The 18,950-nt window shown below is 43.2% G+C and overlaps 1 protein-coding gene across 6 annotated transcripts in view; it reads right to left on the minus strand.

Moving 5' to 3' along the window:
* The window catches only part of GULP1 (GULP PTB domain containing engulfment adaptor 1), a 145,659-nt gene that overhangs the window by 77,499 nt on the left and 49,210 nt on the right, over positions 1-18,950 (minus strand). For all 6 annotated transcript variants that reach the window (XM_054177019.1, XM_054177017.1, XM_054177021.1 and 3 more), the window contains exon 3: positions 2,340-2,428. In XM_054177019.1, the coding sequence (XP_054032994.1) occupies positions 2,340-2,367 (28 nt within the window). In that variant the 5' untranslated portion in view covers positions 2,368-2,428. The remainder of the gene's footprint in view (positions 1-2,339; positions 2,429-18,950) is intronic.

Genomic DNA, 18,950 nt, shown 5'->3' on the forward strand with positions numbered 1-18,950 from the left:
CACAACTGGTCTGTTTCTGAAACTTCATCTGAAGTGATGTTTGTTTGTTTCATTTTAAAGGATAAAAAGGCCACCTAGACAAAACAGTATCTCAGGCTGCTTTTCCAGCTGTGATAAATCAATCCACAACTATAAAATATTGAAGGGGTCTCTGAAATTACTTGGAAGAAGCTCGGCAACGATATTAAACAGCTAGCAGGTACATACCACTTGATAGAAGTGTTTTCAGAGAAGGCCAGAAAGGACCTTCAAAGGTCATCCAGACCAACCTCCCTGCATCAGCAGGGACTTCCTCAACTAGATCAGGTTGCCCAGGGCCTCATCAAGCCCCACCTTGAATATTTCCAGGGATGGGGCCTCAAACACCTCCGTGGGCAACCTATTGCAGTGTTCCACCACCCTCCTAGTTCCTAACATGTAATCTAAATCTACTCTTTCTAGTTTGAGTCCATTGCCCTTTGTCCTATCACTGCAGGCCTTTGTAAACAGTCTCTCTTCATCCTTCCTGTAGGAGCCCTTCAGGTACTGGAAGGTTGCTATTAGGTCTCCATGGAGCCTTCTCTTCTCCAGGCTGAACAATCCCAGCTCCCTCAGCCTGTCTTCATAGCAGAGGTGCTTCGAACCCCTGATCATTTTTGTGGCCCTCCTCTGGACCTGCTCCATCAGGTCCATGTCCTTCCTATATTGAGGGTTCCAGACCTGTACACAGTACTCCAGGTGATGTCTCACCAGAGCAAAGCGGCAGAATCCCCTCTCTGGATCTGCTGGCCATGCAGCAGGATGTGAATTGCCTCAGTGCTTAAGAAGAGCATGGGCTATGGATTTTAGCCTATTCCTCAGCATCCATTGTGCTGCTGGGGCATCAAATGATCTTTCATATCTTTCTGTAGCCTTTGTGAGCAAGTCTATCTTCCTTTTAGGATCAAACTATATCCTGGACTACTTCTGTTGCTCTGGCTGTAACAGTTAAATGTACTAGCCATACAAGGACGCAGCGATGCTATCGTTTTGTGCTGGTGTAAGGTACGGCAGATTCCTTTTACTTCCACCTTTGATATTCATATCAAAGCAGGAACTCTGGTTGTGTAAACAAAACATCTACACATACTCCAACTGTGTTTACACCCAATTAAAGCAGGGGCTCTAGCTCGGTGTGCATCACACTTCATCACAAAAACCAAAGGAATAAGGTCTGTTGAGTATTTTCTAGGTTACAAATTAATTGGGCAAATAGCACAGCAGCCGTCAGTAATAAAAGCTGCATCTACAGTGCTCTACCTGAAAACTTAGGTTTAATCATAAAGAGATCTTGAAAAGAGAATAAACAAGCCAGGAGAGGAACATATGTAACGGAATATTTGTTGCTTTGATGTCATTTTGGAGAGCATTCCATTTCAGACTGCTACAAATTCAGAACAGCTTCCTAAGGCTAAGAGGTATTTCACTGCATGAGATATTTCAAGTGCATTAAACATGGTTCTGTAACAGCTTGTCCAAGAATAAGAATCCATGAATATATATATGATATAAATATATATATATATATACACACACACACATATATATATAAAAAATACCTATAAATCCTCAAGTCACTGACACTCAGAAGTTCTAACTTGCTCCAGCACATCCTTTGGTGTGTGCAGGAATAACAGAAGTGTGTGTATTTCATATATCTATCTAGATATAAATACATAAATAAATTTAAATATGTATTTTATACTTATCAAAGATACATTTTAATGTATGTATTTATAAGTATATATTGGACATAATATAAAGGGGGTGTGTGCAAATATATATATATATATATGCAAATGGCATCAAGCTGCAACTGGGTAGGTTTAGACTGGACATTGAGAAGAAAAAACTCATGGAAAGAGTGGTCAGGTATTGGAATGGGCTGCCCAGGCTGGTGGCTGAGTTACCAACCCTGGATGTGTTTAAAGGTTGTTGGGATGTGGTTCTTGGGGATATGCTTTAGGAGTGAACCTTGTAGAGCAGGGTTCTTGGTTGGACTTGGTGATCCTTGGGGTCTCTTCCAACCTTGGTTATACTGTGATACTGTGATCCAACCTGAATGTTTCTGTGATATGCACACACAGAGACACTTCCCTCAACAAACACTATGAAATTCAACCTAAGCCTTACAATCCAGAAAGCTCTATAACCATTAACAACAAATGCCTTGCCCTGTACATCTTACAGAAGGCTGCTCATTCCTACCTAGTTAATTAGGTGTGACTAATCCTAAGTAGTTCCTTGTACAATTCTGGATATTCTAAAGAATTTATACAAGATATTTAGGTCTCACCTGGAACACAAGCTAAATTACTCACCTTTCTTCCTGCTAAAAGCACGATTCATGTTGAAAAGTCTATTCAGTCAACAACGTTTCTGGATCTGGTTTATTTCCCCCCACTTTAACCTGCAGAACAACAGATATAAGAAAACAGAAAAGTCCATCATTATATTAAAATGTAGCTCATTACCTTCATATTCAAGACAATGCAAATGATTTTAAGAAGTAATTCAAGGAAATAAAAGGGAGCTGTGCTTTGCTGAGGAAGAAATCGCAGCATTGGGAAGATTTATGTTTGAATGCCCAGTGATACTTAATACAGAAAGGCATTTTAATGCTCTCCATGAAGCTCTTCTCTGTGACACTTCAGACACACACAGCAGATGGCATTATACGGAGACATGATGGCAAATACTACACACAAATAGGATGGGAAAAAAACCTTCCAAATGAATGCTCACTACAAGACTCCATAAAAACATTCAGTTCACATTTGCACTGTCCTGTTTTGTGTCATTTAGGCTGTCAGATTATTTCAAGCTACGCTTTCATCTTCCTATGGGCTTGACGTTGTGGCAAGAGGAATCACAATATAAAGTTCAACCCCTCTGCCAGAGCAGGATCACCTAGAGCAGATCCAGGCAGGTTTCAAGTATCTCCAGAGAGGGAGACTCCACAACCTCCCTGGGCAGCCTCTTCCAGTGCTCTGTCACCATCACAGTGAAAAAATTTTCCTCATGTTTCCATGGAACTTCCTATGCCTCAACTTCCACCATTTTCCCTTGCTCTGTTGTTGGGCATCACCCAGCAGAGCCTGACTCCATCCACCTGACACTCGTACCTCATGTATTTATACACAGGAATGAGGTCACCCCTTAGTCTCCTCTTCTCCAAGCTAAAGAGCCCCAGCTCCCTCAGTCTCTCCCCATTAGGGAGATGTTCCACTCCCCCAGTCATCCTTGAGGCTCGGCACTGGACTCTTTCTAGCAGTTCCCTGAGGTCCCTCTGGAGCTGAGGGGCCCAAACTGGACACAATATTCCAGATGCAGCCTCAGCAGGGCAGAGTAGAGGGGGAGGAGACAGATATCCTCTTATAGAAACTTAGGTGCTATAAGCAAGGGCAGAACTTTGTTCAGGATGTTCATCTTGTCAGGGAAGAAAATACAGAAGGACGGAGTTTTGCTTTCCCCTCTTAGATACCTCTGACAGTTTTCTTGCACAGCAGTGGACTAATCACTTGGTCTAGCATGGCCTTTTTTGGAACCCTTGTTATTTTTTCAGTGGTGCACTCCTGTCCTTACCCAAGAAACAAGTAAGTAACACATTTGAGATTGCTTATTGAGTAGAAGATCTCCTAAACAGAGACTATGCACACCCATCATGAGGCTGTGGGCTGACCACATTTCTAGGGATCATCATGCAAGTGTTATGTTTAAAACACAGCATAACTGTGTGGGTTAGTTCTCATGGACAAGGATATATTACCATTAGAGTAATCTACACCAGTAAAAGCCAGAATTTATTGGCTATTTACCCAAAACTGGGCAGTATTTGCCAAAAGTGTGTTCATTATTCCAATTCCAACAAAGCATCAACAGAACAAAATGCAGAAATGGCTTAGGCAACAACTAGTATTGAAACACTTAATCACTGTAATTCCTCTTAGTGCAGAAAATGTGATTAAACAGGGAAAGAAACAAAATTAGCTTAATGCAGCTACTTCTGAAACTCCATCAAACTCCAATACAAACAACTTAATGCAGAAAAAGCAGATGGTTAAGTGCCCCATAAGATTTTGCTGTTTCAAATGAAGAACTTGAACGCCACAAGGCTAATTTCAAGTTCCTCAGCTGGGCTTGAGGCAGGAGAGTGGTGGGTATCAGACTACCATAAGCAGCACTACTAAGCAAAGTTAGGGTTCCATGTATCTGTGATATCTTTGGTCACTCTATACCAACAAAACCATCAGGGGCAAGCAAGCTGTTCTCTGACCATGGACTCCGCAATGTTTTTCTGGTAGAAAATGGTTTTGCTAGACACACAAAGCTGCTGGAAGAAACCAGCTTGCAAACCAGTTTGTTAAAAGCTTGTTACGAAGTCAAAAGGAAAGAAGCTACAAAATTCCATTATGGTTGAGGAGATCCTGTGCAGAAGGGTCCTATGAACCACAGAGTCAGAGAATGTTAGGAGTTGGAAGGGACCTCCAGAGGGACCTGCCAAAGCAGGATCACCTAGGACAGGCCACACAGGAATGCATCCAGGTGGGTTTTGAAAGTCTCCAGAGGAGACTCCACAACCTCTCTGGATAGCTTGTTCCACTGATCTGTCACACTCACAGTAAAGAAGTGTCTCCTCATGTTGAGGTGGAACTTGCTGTGTTCCAACTTATAGCTGTTGTCCCTTGTCCTATTATTTGGCACCCCTGAAAAGAGCCTGGCACCTTCATCCTGACACTGACCCCTCAGATATGTAGAGACTTTGGTAAGATCCCCTGTCAGCCTTCTCTTCTTCTGACTAAACAGCCCCAGGTCTGTCAGTCTTTCTTCACAGGAGAGATGTTCAAGTCCTGCAACCATCCTCATAGCTCTCTGCTGGACTCCATCCAGCAGATCTCTGTCTCTCTTGAATTGGGGAACCCAAAACTGGATGTGGTGAGATCACTTGTTTAGAGAGGATAAAGCTGTTTTAACTATCAGAGGCATTAGGGATTAGGAAAGTGGAGCAAACCATTTCATTACTCATTACTTAGGAAGACACACCTACATAAAGAATGTTTCTCTACATTATTCCTAGGGGGTTTCTTCAGCTTTGTCCAGAAACCAAACCCTACCAGGAAATACAAACTTGCATGTGATTGCACAAAACAAGTTAATGGACAAAACATGGAGAGTTCTGACAGGTACAGCTAGGGAAACCAGGGTTATGTCAGCTATTTCTTTTGAAGCAGAGAGACAAAGGAGACTGAAAGACAGAAAAAGGCTTAGAATCATAGAACTGTCAGGGTTGGAAGGGACCTCAAGGATCATTTAGATCCAACCCCCCTGCCATGAGCAGGGACACAGAATCACAGATTCACCAAGGTTGGAAGAGACCTCAAAGATCATAGTATCAGTCAGGGTTGGAAGGGACCACAAGGATCATCTAGTCCCAACCCCCCTGCCATGGGCAGGGACACCTCACACTAGATCAGTCTGGCCAGAGTCTCATCCAGCCTGGGCTTAAACACCTCCAGGGATGGGGCCTCAACCACCTCCCTGGACAGCCCATTCCAGGGCTTCACCACACTCATGGTGAAGAACTTCCTCCTCACCTCCAGCCTGAATCTCCCCACCTCCAGCTTCATTCCATTCCCCCTAGTCCTATCACTACCTGATATCCTGAGAAGTCCCTCCCCAGCCTTCTTGTAGGCTCCCTTCAGATACTGGAAGGCCATCAAGTCCAACCTGTCACCACAGACACCTCACACTAGAATCAGGTTGTGCAGAGCCACATCCAGCTTAGCCTTAAAAACCTCCAGGGATGAGGCTTCTACCACCTCCCTGTTCCAGTGCCTCACCACCCTCATGGGGAAGAACTTCTTCCTGACATCCAATCTGAATCCACCCACTTCAAGTTCTGCTCCATTCCCCCCAGTCCTATCACTACCCAACATCCTGAAAAGTCCCCCACCAGCTTTCTTGCAGGCCCCCTTCAGATACTGGAAGGCCACAATAAGATAAGGTTAGAAAATCATTTTAAGTTAGAAAATAATTTTCTTAAACTAATGACAATAAAAATCTAAATGCCAGGCACATATCCCTGGGGGGGAAGACACAACATTCTCAGTCTGAACAAAAACAAGGGCATGTAAAGTGGAATATTTAAGCTGACACATCAAACTTCACACAGTAACAGAGGAAAGCAAACACCTTCATGTCCTTTTCCCTTTGTCTTCACTGTCATTAACCCCCAGCAAGGAGAAAACTGCAAAATGGCAAGGGATGCAATGAGAGTCATGAATTTGGTGCTTGCAGGCGTTTGGTGAGTGCATGGGTGGAGAGATTTGAAGGTGAAATCATCTCCTCTGTAATTACCTTTTAACACCAACAATAATGCTGGTTGCTGTCTTCTGTGCTTTATGCAGCAAAGGAAACCAAACAAAGGAAGAAGAGTGGCAGGCTTCCAGCTTCCAGCAGAAGCAACTGCAGTCCTCCCTGGCTGCTGAAACAACACCAAGGCTTCCACACAGACATCTTTAAATGCCTGTGGGCTCCTTCAGGAATGTTGTGTTCTGATTTGTTTTCTAAATTTAGAGCTGTCTCAGACAAGCCAAGAGAGAGAATACTTAAGAAGGGGATGAAACAAACCACCAGTGTAACGGGGCTCATTTGTCTCTTATTTTCCTCTTTAAAACGGGGTATTCCTCAGGAACATTATTATTTGGGGTTCCCCCTCCCTTCAAATGGCATAGGCTGGAACCTGGATTAATTTTTGTGTGTGTGTGAACCTCCTTTTCATGCCACAAAGAATCCTTCCAAGAACACCTCCCTAAAAGCCCCACTTGTACCCATCCACTCTCTATAATAAAATAAGAAGGGGGAGTCCAATCTGTCCCTTCCCTCTTAAACACAGTCTCCACACAAAGCCACACTTAGCTTCAAATCCTTGAAGATTTGAGACACTTTCCCCTCTCAGATCTCAGCCCTTCAAGCATGCTGGGTAACATTTCTTAAGGAATGAAGTACAAAATGTCTTCAACCCTGTTTTCAAAAGAGCCACAGCACACAGGAATGTATGATTCATTGACCTGCAATGAAACTTGGGCTCACAACGTTACTTCTGAAGGTTAGATGAGAAACTTTGGAGTATGGCAACAGTTTAAAACTCCTCTTTTCTGAATTAAGACAAAAACACCATGAAAATATTGCCCTGATAAGACATGTGATGTAATAAAGAAAAAAGTGATATACAAAAGCAACCATCATGTCATCACAGGATCAGTGGGTTGGAAGGGACCCAAAGAGATCTTTGAGTCCAACCCCTTTGCCAGAGCAGGACCACACAGTCTAGCTCAGGTCACAGAGGAACACATCCAGACAGGCCTTGACAGTCTCCAGAGGAGACTCCACAACCTCTCTGGGGAGCCTGTTCCAGTCACTGAGACCCTTACAGTAAAAAAGCTCCCCCTTGTATTAAGGTGGAGCCTCCTGTGCTGCAGCTTACATCCATTGCTCCTTGTCCTATCACAGGGAGCAAGTGAGCAGAGCCTGTCCCCTCCCTCCTGACACCCAGCCCTCAGATTTGTATTTACAAACATTTATTAAATCCCTCTAAGTCTTCTCTTTTCCAGACTTAAAAGCTCCAGGTCCCTCAGCCTTTCCTCATAATGTAGCCCTTCCTTTTGTATGGCAACACTGTCTTGACACAAGCCTTCCTCCTCTGAAACAGTCAAAGAGTAGGGAAAAGATACTGACAAGCAAGGAACAAAATTCAGTCCTGTCTTGATTAGGGGACAAGAATATCTCTCTTAGGAAGAAAGGCTGAGGTTATTTGGGGCTTTTTAGCCTGAAAAAGAGAAGACTGGGAGGGGGATCTTATAAATACTTATAAATACTTAAAGGGTGGGTGTCAGAAGGATGGGGCCAGTCTCTTTTTCCAGAGGTGCCCAGTGACCAGGCAAGAGGTAATGGGCACAAACTTGAACACAGGAAGCTCCATCTAAGCCTGAGAAGGAACTTCTTTACTTTGAGGGTGTTAGAGCACTTGAAAGGGCTGTCCAGAGAGGTGATGGGAGTCTCCATCTCCAGAGGCATTCAAAACCTACCTAGACACCATCCTGGGCAGCCTGCTCTGGGTGAGTCTCCTTTAGCAGGGGGGTTGGACTAGGATGATTTCTAGAGGCCCCTTCCAACCCCAAACATTCTGTGATTCTGTGACCCAAGCCTTCTCTCACATGCAGCCTTTCTTAATGTTCAGGAAGCAAGCAGTTACATTCAAGGTTATGCAAACGTGTCCTCTAAGTCTATAGCTGATCATAGCATTAGGAATACAGGAATAAAAACCACAACAGCATTTAAGCCAAATTCAGTGCTACAAAGCCCAGCAGGAAAAATACCTCCTCAAGATCCACAAAACCAGCAGTTTGAGCTTCACCAAAACTGAACAACTTCCTGTCAGCTGAAGTTCTCAGCCTGTGCTTGGGCTTTACAATTGCACAGAAGCATAAAGGGAGTACAAAGGAGAACATTCAGTCACTGGCAAGCTGTATAGTTCTATTAATCTCCACATTTTCAAACACACTCCTTAGCCAGAATCAAGTGCCAGGCATACTTTTGGGGTGGAGGCAAGTCTGCAAGAAGTCCAAGATTAATTCTTGTAATTCCTCACATGTGCAGAGGGGGTAGGGAAGCTGGTCAAGAACTGGCGTTCTACCTCTCATCTCCCCACTACCAAAGCACACCTTGCTGTTCATCTTCTGTATAGGGCAGAGCTCAAACAATAGCTCTGGTGGACTGTCAGCCTGCAGAGCTGGTCCTGCAGCAAGGGAGGCATGAAAATGAAATGACCAAAGGTGACACAGGGGCTCACCAAGTGAGAGTGAAGACAGCAGCAGTCTGGCAAATTCCAGAACAGCTGTGAAGCACAACCCTAACACATAGCTCACCTTCAAAAACACTCTCTCTCCTGTGAAAAGGATTGGCTGGAGTATCCTAATCTGAAGGCAAAAAACATTCCTCTGGTCTGGCAGTGATCACTGCCCCTGTTCTCCACAAACTCCTGAAACCAGCTGGAAGGTACAGAATAATCAATCACACATGCTTTGTTTATCTTCTTGCTCAGCCAGAATAAGCTTAGTACCACTGTGACAAGGGTTTCTGCCCTCACAGCAAGAAGTATTTCAGACCACAGGTAAAGCATTGCCCTTATGGTTGGTCTGCCAAAGCTAGAGGGGTACTCAGAAACTGGGGACAGACAGTCCTGATTCATTACAAATACCAACATCAAAGAAAAGCTGGAATCAGAAAACTCTGTATGAAATGCAGGCATTTCAGGCTGGCTGGCAAAAACTTTGAGCAAGTGGCTTTTTATTCTCCTCCTGTTTCCTAAAGAATAACTTCTTCCTTTCAACAGGAAAGGAGAAAACACAGACGAGTAACAGGTAAGAAAGAAGATAATATTGAGACATCTGACAGCAAACACAGCTCCTTTGGCAAGGCTGCACTCACTTTTGACTTGTTTTACAGCAAGAAGAAATACCAACTCCAAGAAACATAACAAGAACAAATTTCAAGTAGAACTCTGAAGGAAAGGCGTCTAAAACTGCTGCAAGCACCAATAAATCCTCTGACAATTTGCTAATGGAACCATCTTAAGAGGGGAAAAAAAAAGGAAAGAAAAATACAGAATTCAGTTGTTTCTCAAAAACAGTTCTCTAGATTTTCAGAGCTGCATCCAGCTCTGGTGCCCCCGGCATAAGAAGGACATAGAACTGATGGAGCGAGTCCAGAGGAGGGCCACAAGGATGATTCTAGGGCTGGAGCACCTCTGCTATGATGATAGGCTGAGGGAGCTGGAGTTGTTCAGCCTGAAGAAGACCCCTGGGGGGACCTCAGAGCTGCCTTCCAATACCTGAAGGGAGCCTACAGGAAAGGTGGAGAGAGACTTTTCATAAAGCTGTCTAGAAATAGGAGAAAGTGGGATAGTTTGAAGCTGAGGGAGAGCAGGTTTAGACTGGATCTTAGGACACTCTTCAGTGTGAGGGTGGTGAGACTCTGGAACAGGCTACCTAAAGAGATTGTGGATGTCCCCTCCCTGGAGGTGTTCAAGACCAGGCTGGATGTGGCCTTGGGCAACCAAGTCTAGTTGAGAGGTGTCCCTGCCCATGGCAGAGGGGATTGGATCATCTCCAAGGCCCGATCCAACCTGAGCTGTTCTATGATTCAGCTTTTAAAGCATCAGAAGAGAGATTTTATTTTTCAAATATTGTGCTTCTCAACATATTTATTTGTAAATTATTCTTTTGCATTATGCTTGTCAATGATGCTGTGGACATTTGTTAGTGGATTCTATTAGTCACAGAACAAATGGTGGTATTACAAACAAAAGCAGCTATTTTAAACCCAAGAATATTCCTTTCTTCCTAAGCTTGCCCTATTTTGCAAGAAAAATTGATACTCCTATTGCATTCACTGTAACAGAATCATTTTCAGTGAAAGCAGGAGGAGCTTCCTCATCCTTCAAATCCACAAGTGCCAGTGTCTAGTGAATTGTGATGAAGGATTTCAGTTGTGTCAGACTAGATTTTGCTCTGTTGTACAGGAACTTACAGATGTCAGATGCTCGAGAGCCAGTAGAAAGGCTTTACATGGGTTGTCTCTCAAAGAACTTGAGAGACTTTCATCTGCTTCCAAAAGAGAGACAGCAAACAGCATTTTCACTTGCAGACAAGAGGCTCTGTATTAGACATCCCATTAGCCTTTTGGTCATCTATATGGAATCTGAACAAGATTTATGCCTGCTCCACTACTTTTAAGACAAACGATGGAGAGCCTGGGGAGCTTTGCCAGTGTTTTGTTTTCAACAGCAATAAAGAGAGTTTAAGTGATGGGCTTCATCATGAACATGTAAAGACAGAACGGCTCTGAAAAATAAACCAGCTCTGGTAGAAGGGATACTACACTATGAATTTTTTACTTGCTGTGTGAATAGTTCTTCAAGATCTTACACAAAGTCCTTGCTTGGATGGATATATGCAGTTGAAATATGACCTGACACTGAACATGGTTATTCCTAGGTTGGCCTCATGCTTTCTTGCCTGATCCAATTGCTCCACACACCATCTACAGCAGCTATTTATGTAATTAGTGACAAACTATTTTTCAAACCCTCTACTGCATTTCCATTGGCAGGGAGGAAGTAGAAGGAAAAAGTAAGTGAAATTTTCAGATCTCCAAAGCACAGCAGTTCTAGAACATCAGTGCTAGAATGTTTCCAGAGGGCCACAAGGATGTTCAGAGGGCTGGAGCACCTCTCCTACGGGACCAGCTGAGAAAGTTGTGTGTAGTTCAGTTTGGAGAAAAGGAGGCTCTAAGGAGACCTTATTGTAGCCTTCCAGTGTCTGAAGGGGACTACAAGAAAGCTGGGGAGAGACTTTTTAGGTTTTCAGGTAGTGATAGAACTAGGGGGAATGGAACAAAAATAGAAATAGGTAGATTCAGATTGGATGTTATGAAGAAATTCTTCACCACAAGGGTGGTGAGACACTGGCACAGGTTGCCCAGGGAGGTGGTGGAAGCCTCATCCCTGGAAGTTTTTAAGGCCAGGCTGAATGTGACTCTGAGCAACCTGACTCTAGAGTGAGGTGTCCCTGCCCATGGCAGGGGGGTTGGAACTGGATGATCCTTGAAATCCCTTCCCACCCTGACAATTCTGTGGAAGTCTTCTCAACCTTGTGCCACTGTTACAGTTCTATTTAATTGCATTCATTGAATTTTGACAATCACATTGTCTAAACTGCTGCTGACAGGAAAGGCAGAGATAAGACAACTCAGCAGGTGTTCTGAAGGTAGTCTCCAAATAAAGCACAGCAATTTTAGGAATAATATAGCTCCATTCTGCTCATCACATTGAGCAGATCTGTGGTAGAGGTAGGACACTTTAACAACGGGCTCCAGTCTACTGCTTTAACAAAAGGACATTTATCTGATATTTGGCATTAGACTTATCGCTGTGCACACATGTTCAGTGGGTCCCCAAAGACCCCTCAATGTGGTTCCCTCAAGGTGCACTAAACTGAAGTTCAAAAGCTGATTACTCGTGTTCCTAAGATGATTAAGATGAAGTGAAATACCCAGATGTCTGTTGAGATGGAAACAACTTCCAGTTTCTGGGTAGGTACCAAGGAACAAGCAGCAAGAAAAGAGTGAGGAGAAATATGCCTGCTTCTACCCTCACACACCTCCCTGTATTACCTGTGCCCAGCTCTGGAGCCCCCAACACCAGAAAGACATGGAACTGTCAGAGTGGGCCCTGAGGATGGATATGAAGATGATCAGAGGGCTGGAGAACCTGTCCTATGAAGACAGGTTGAAAGAGCTGTGGTTGTTCAGCCTGGAGAAAAGAAGGCTCCGGGGACACCTTACTGTGGCTTTCCAATATTCGAAGGAGGGCACAGGAGAGCTAGGGAGGGACTTCTCACAAAGGCATGGAGTGACAGGATGAGGGGTAATGGCTTCACATGGCAAGAAGCTCGAATTACATTAGAAATTAGGAATACATTTTTCCTCATGGGGGTGGTGAGGCACTGGAACAGGTTGCCCAAAGAAGTTCTGGAGATTCCAAGCCTGGAAGATGGGGCCTTGAGCAACCTGGCCTAGTACAAGGTGTCCTTGCCCGTAGCACGGCAGTTGGAATTAATGATCTTTAAGGTCCTTTCCCAATCAAACCAATCTGTGACCTTTGCTCCTGTACAGACTTCACAGTACACACTAGATGTTTGCTGCAGTCCTCTCTCTGGTGCCTTGGCAGGCTTCTTCCAACTTATTATAAATGCAAAACGAAAGAATTAGTCATTCTTTCCCCAAGAGCTCTGAACTATGACATTACAAATGATTTTATAACTCTTTGAAGTAATAATTTGGAGACTTTGTAATTCACTTATTTTTTTTAAAAGAGTTTGGGGAAGTTTGCTGCTTGGTTTCTTTTGTGGTGCAGAAGATGAGTACAAAATTAACAGAGATCGTTGTCTTATGGAAATCACAGAACCACCCAGGTTGGAAGGGACCTCTAAAGGTCATCTAGTCCAACCCCTCTGCAGTGAGCAGAGACATCCTCAACATAGAATTACAGAAGAATGAGAAGTACATGCTAAAAAATTATGATCATGTCCAGGGAGGGGGGAAGATTATAATATTATTTAAACCTAGTCATTTGTAGGACTTTAAGTCCATACTTTCATACCTTCATTAATTTGGAGAACATTGTTCCACAACTCTCCCTCAAAGGAGAGCCAGAAGCCTGTATCAATTCCAAACACACTGACTGCCATACAGAGCAGAGATGTCCTTTTTCCTTCTCTTTCATAGTCCAGCTCCTATGATCACTTCCCTCCCAGCTCTAAAGGTCACATGTTGGAAAAAAATAAGAAATCACTGCCATACAAGTTTCCAACAACTGCATCCCTCACAGCCAATTCATTCACAGATTACATTCTTCTGAAACAATGGCAGACAAAAGCGTCTTTCAGTTAACAAAAATACCACGCACTTCACAAAGGCTTCTACAATGCAAGTCACTGCACACAACCCCTTACACTACTGAAGTCATCAGATTTCTCATTAATGTTAATGCATTCAGAATCTTTGCTGTAATTGGTTAGCCCCAAGGACAGCATTAAGTTGTACTCAGAGACGAGACTGACTTTATTAAGTGATTGTGACAGCTTTCAAAAGGGAGAGCGAGCTGGCAGTATCTTGCAAACTAGATTACACCGGGGTTTATGCTGTATCATATTGCATTTCTGTAGCTTGTTTTCTTTAGCTCTTCCAAATACATTCCGAATAATCCTAGCATGTCGACCAGGATATGACATGAAGTTAGAAAAGCACAGATACCAAACTGACAGAATCACACTTATGACAAATTAATCCCATCTCTTTCTTGTCGATGGAGTATGTGTTCAAGTAGTTCATTACAATGTATATTAAGGAGGATCATTCGAGTTTTGCACAGCATTATGGTTGTTATGGATCTTCATTCCGAGTTTTTTCAAGGGTTCCATCCCAGAGCAATTTAGTGGAAATTACTGAGATATAAACTACTTCATAATAGAATTTCCAAGCTAGTAAGACAAATATCTTCCATCATGCTGGATAAGAATGCTCTGTATCTTTTAATAGAGTTGCTGCAAAGGAGAATGTGTTAAGTTTTTAAAAGCATGACAGATCATCAAGTTCGGACTCAAACATTTACTGCATCACACACAGAATGGTAATGGCGACTTGGGACTGTGAAGACAAGATTCTAGCCCCTGCTCCAGTTAATTTTCATGTAGTTGAAACACACTGCAGGCCTAACAAGATGCTCACAATCTGCTCAACTTTGCATAGAAAAACTCTCCAATGTAGGGGGATGAAAGAGTGTCTTCTCTCCTCCTTTACAAGCATAGGATACTTGGATAATGATCTTTAAACCACTACACACAGAAACTCATTCCTCAGATCAGCACCATTCTGTGCTGAACACCCAGAGCCAGAGGAGAGAAATAAAGGCAGGTCACCATCTTGAGTATAACAGGAAAATACAGACACTTGCCAGCAGCCAGTTCAGTGACTGATCCCAGAACTGAACTAATGGATGTAAAAGAAGCAGGTACCAACACCTGCCTTGTTTGCAAAAGCAAGTCATTTTTAGACTTTTCTCTTGAAAATGGGGGGGGGAAGAAATTACAAATAAAACCCACAAACACAGCAGTGTTTAAAAACTAGAACCAAATCCTTGCCTCAAAGTTTCCTGTTGAATGGCTTAACCACAAATGCAAGAATAAAATCTTTTTGTTTGCCTTTTTAAACACAGGCTGTTGACAGCATTTCTGGAAAGCACTTAAGACACACTTATCTCCACCTGTCAAGCTGAAGGGTGATTGAGTGACACACCATTTTCTTCCTTGTGTCATGCAGAAGGTCAGAAAGGCTCTTCTGTTAAGACTACAGCAAACTGTAAAGACTGGAGCACTGATGAAGCAGGGCATCCGACAACTTAATCAGCTGCATCAAGCAGGTTCCCTGGCTGCTGACAGTTCTGAATGACAGAGCAGATCTTGGTAATGATGAACACCTTTTGCTTTGCTGGCAAGGCCTCAGTTCTTATGGTTATTTAAATTAACAGGGATAAAGCAGCTACAATTACATGTCTCAAACATACCTTAAACTAAAAGGTAATTAGAGCCTGACCTTGCAGTGCCTTTAGGCAGACTGTATAATGAACCCATTTTTTCTAATAGTTTGAGATAATGTTTTAAAAAGATATAACTGCTTGACTTTCAGAGATGCCACAGCCTAATGCTCACCTAAAAATCAAAATAATGCAACCCAGAAGCAGATTTTTAAAAGAACAATTGCCTATAAAGAAGAACTTAATTAGAAAGGTGGCAGAATCTTAACCACCTGCAAACTTTCACAACTTTTACTGGCCCCCTCACAAGGGGTGAGCCTCTCCCAGATGGTAGGGTGCCTGTAATACAGGTGACTGTGAGAAGCTCAAGGTAATACCTTGAAACTGACCTGAAAGAAATTTCACATTTTGAATCATTTGGCTGCAGCCTTGACTGGCTTCTTGCCAGTACACAGGCAGTAAAGGAAACCAAGAAAAGAGCAGTGACAAAACCAGTCTCACTATTTGGAAGGTGAGGCAAAGATATGGTGGCAGCTTGACAGAAGTAGTGGAGGAGAGAAAGGGAGCTTTAAATAAGCAGAACCTGGTTAACAATACTGAGCAGGCAGACTTTTAGTGGCACACTGAAACTTGTTACATCTCCTAAAGAAGGGATCCACTTTTCAGTCAAGAAAATCAACATACACAACCAAAAACCAAAACCCAAACTGGCAAACACTTTGCCATCAAGACTGGATTCCACTGCTTTTCTTGAAGGTTTAAAGATTAATAGGAAGAATTTTCTAAGTCCCAATTATTTACATGATCCACCCTTCCATAAGCAGGGGCATCCTCAACTAGATCAGCCCTGTCAAGCCCCACTTGGATTATCTCCAGGGATGGGGCCCAAACCACCTACCTGGGTACCTGTTCCAGTGTTGCACTACCCTCACAGTAAAAAACTTGTTCCTACCATCTAATCTAAATTTGCTCTTTTTAGTTTGAAGCCATTGCCCCTTGTCCCATCACTGCAGACCTTTGTAAACAGGCAGTCTTCAACCTTCTTGTAGGCTCCCTTCAGGTACTGGAAGGTTGCTACTAGGTCTCCCTGGAGCCTTCTCTTCTCCAGGCTGAGCACCCCCAGCTCCCTCAGCCTGTCAACATAGCAGAGGTGCTCCAACCTCCTGATCATTTGACAGCCAACCCTGCCAGAGAGCTGGGCAAGGGGAAAATAAACAACCACCTGTGTGTTGAAGCCTTCTCCTACCATGTGCCAACATGAAGTAAGGGCTTGACAACAAGCACTGGGAAGTGGAAGAAGCGCAGGACTGTCTCTGCCAACTTTCACACCAGCCTGAAGTGTGGCACTGAACTGGAAACCACTGCATTATTGTACCCAGGATATCTTTCAGTAAAGTACCAATCATTTCTTGGGTGAAGTGACAGTCCACAAACAGGCTCAGTCAAAGCAGAAAACACATGAATTCAATTCCTTTATTCTCAATCTTCTGCCTCTATGCAGCATCCTGAGACACCAGCTGAGCTTGACAAAGCCACTGAGATGGTAACACTGAGACTAACTCCCTGTGTCTTATAAAAATAGTTTTAAGTAACTGAACACAGCTCAGCACTAAACTGACAAGAAAGGTAAAACATCAGCAAATGCAAAAGTCAGAGTTCATTAGCTTGCCCTAAGCACATGAAGACATTTTTATTATGCTCATTTATTTGAGCAAGCTATTAAAATATAAATCTATATACAGTCCCCCATCTCTGGGAGTCGTGTAGACCTAGTGCTTAGGGACATGGTTTAGTCAAGGACTCATCAATGCTAGGTTAATGATTGGACTTGATGATCTTAAAGGTCTTTCCCAGTCTGGGCAATTCTGGGATTCTGTGACAGAGTCTGGGCAAACAAATGTTATGGTAACTCTGGTGGAACAAAGGTTACCCAATGAAATGTTAAATGGCAATTCTGCATGAAGTGCAACTGCTTTCCTAATCTTACTTGAGATTTTTAACTTCACAAGCCTACTGCAAAACAGAACATGAGGGCATTACATGTCCCGCTGGCCCCTCCAGCAGGTCTCCAAAGAGGGCTTAAACACTCATTTATGGTATTACCCTCTTGGACTTCAAGTATCTCAAACTCCACTTCAGGGTATTTGGACAACTGCTGTTTAAAGTATGTGTAAATTAGCTGAATCATGAACCTCCATTGGAAAAATCTGCCTTATAGATCATGTCCTCAGGGAATCAAATGCTGCAAGGACAACTTACCACTGAGCTAATCACAAATCAGAAAATGAAGTTTAAATTAGCTAAAGCAGAGGCACTAAAAAATCCCCACAACAATCAATAATGTTATCCAGCTGAACCAGGTCATGCATACTAGAACCTCCTACCATTTACTACTGCAGTACAGAACTGCTACAGGAAAAATAAATTCTAAGCCTCTGCAAAGTAACAGAGGGAAGCTGAAACATTTCTTGGGGCTTCACTATAGTGAAATAAACATTTTGGAGCTGTTTGATTCTGCTACTGGTCCACACAGGACTTTTAAAATGTCAGAGATTAAGCTTGGCCCTCAAGATTTCTGTGAGAGTCTAAACATTTCCCATGTAACTTTGCAACACTACATTTCACAGCATCACAGTACAGTAGAGATTGGAAGGGACCTCCAGAGATCATCAAGTCCAACCCCCCTGCCCAAGCAGGATCACCCAGGGTAGTCTGCACAGGAATACATTCAGACAGGTTTCGAATGTGTTCAGAGAAGGAGATTCCACAACCTCTCTGGGCAGCCTGCTCCAGGGCTCTATCATCCTCACTGTGAAGAAGTTCCTCCTCATGTTGAGATGAAATCTTCTATGATCAAGCTTGTATCTGTTGTTCCTTGTCTTATTACTGCATAGCACCAAAAAGAGCCTGGCCCTCTCCACTTCACACCTACCCCTCAGATATCAATAGACATTGATCAGATTCCCTCTCAGTCTTCTCCAGACTAAACAGCCACAGATCTCTCAGTCTCTCTTCACAGAGAAGGTGCTCAAGTCCCCTAATCATCCTCATGGTTCTCTGTTGGATTCTCTCCAGCAGGTCCCTGTCTCTCTTGAACTTTACTGAGAAAGTGATGGACACTAAAATCACATACACCTTTAAAAGCCCAAGGACACAATGTTCTTAAAATGAAGGATTTTCCACATAAACCCAGCTTTGTCTTTAAATTCCAGAACCCCAAATACTCTGTAAGCCCTGCTTCAAATCAGCAAAAGAATTTGTATCTAAGCATCTTAAATAAATCTGTTGCAAGGAAGTCTATCTACAAAATGATTCTGTGTTTTGGACAGGGTAATGAGTCCTAGCACCATTTTTTGCCAGCGGGTCTGGCTTTGTCCCACCCTGTGGAAGGAGAAATCCATTAGGTAGTCTTTTTCAAGTGCAGAGATAAAAGGAGAACCCAGTATGTACATGGGAGAGATTTTGAGTTGCAGTTGTCAGAAAGAATGAATTTGTCTCCTCCCATTTGTTCCCAGGCTACAAGATCCTTTTGCAACTGGCAAGCTTTGATTTTTTCCCTTTTGCTCCCTTCTGCACCACAAGAAATACCTTTCAACAAGGGGCTTGCCCAAGCAGCGAGTCAGAGAAAGCAAGCTAAGAACTTGTATCCCTGTTGGTTTACATCAGAAGGAAAATCAAGAACAAGAGATTTTTGCCCCAACCACCCAGGAAATGAGAACCACAGGACCTGTCTGAGACAGAGTTGGGAAGTAACAGCATGAAGTGATAATCACAAACT

Source organism: Dryobates pubescens, chromosome 37 (assembly GCF_014839835.1).
Source record: "Dryobates pubescens isolate bDryPub1 chromosome 37, bDryPub1.pri, whole genome shotgun sequence".
NCBI classification, from domain to species: Eukaryota; Metazoa; Chordata; class Aves; order Piciformes; family Picidae; genus Dryobates; species Dryobates pubescens.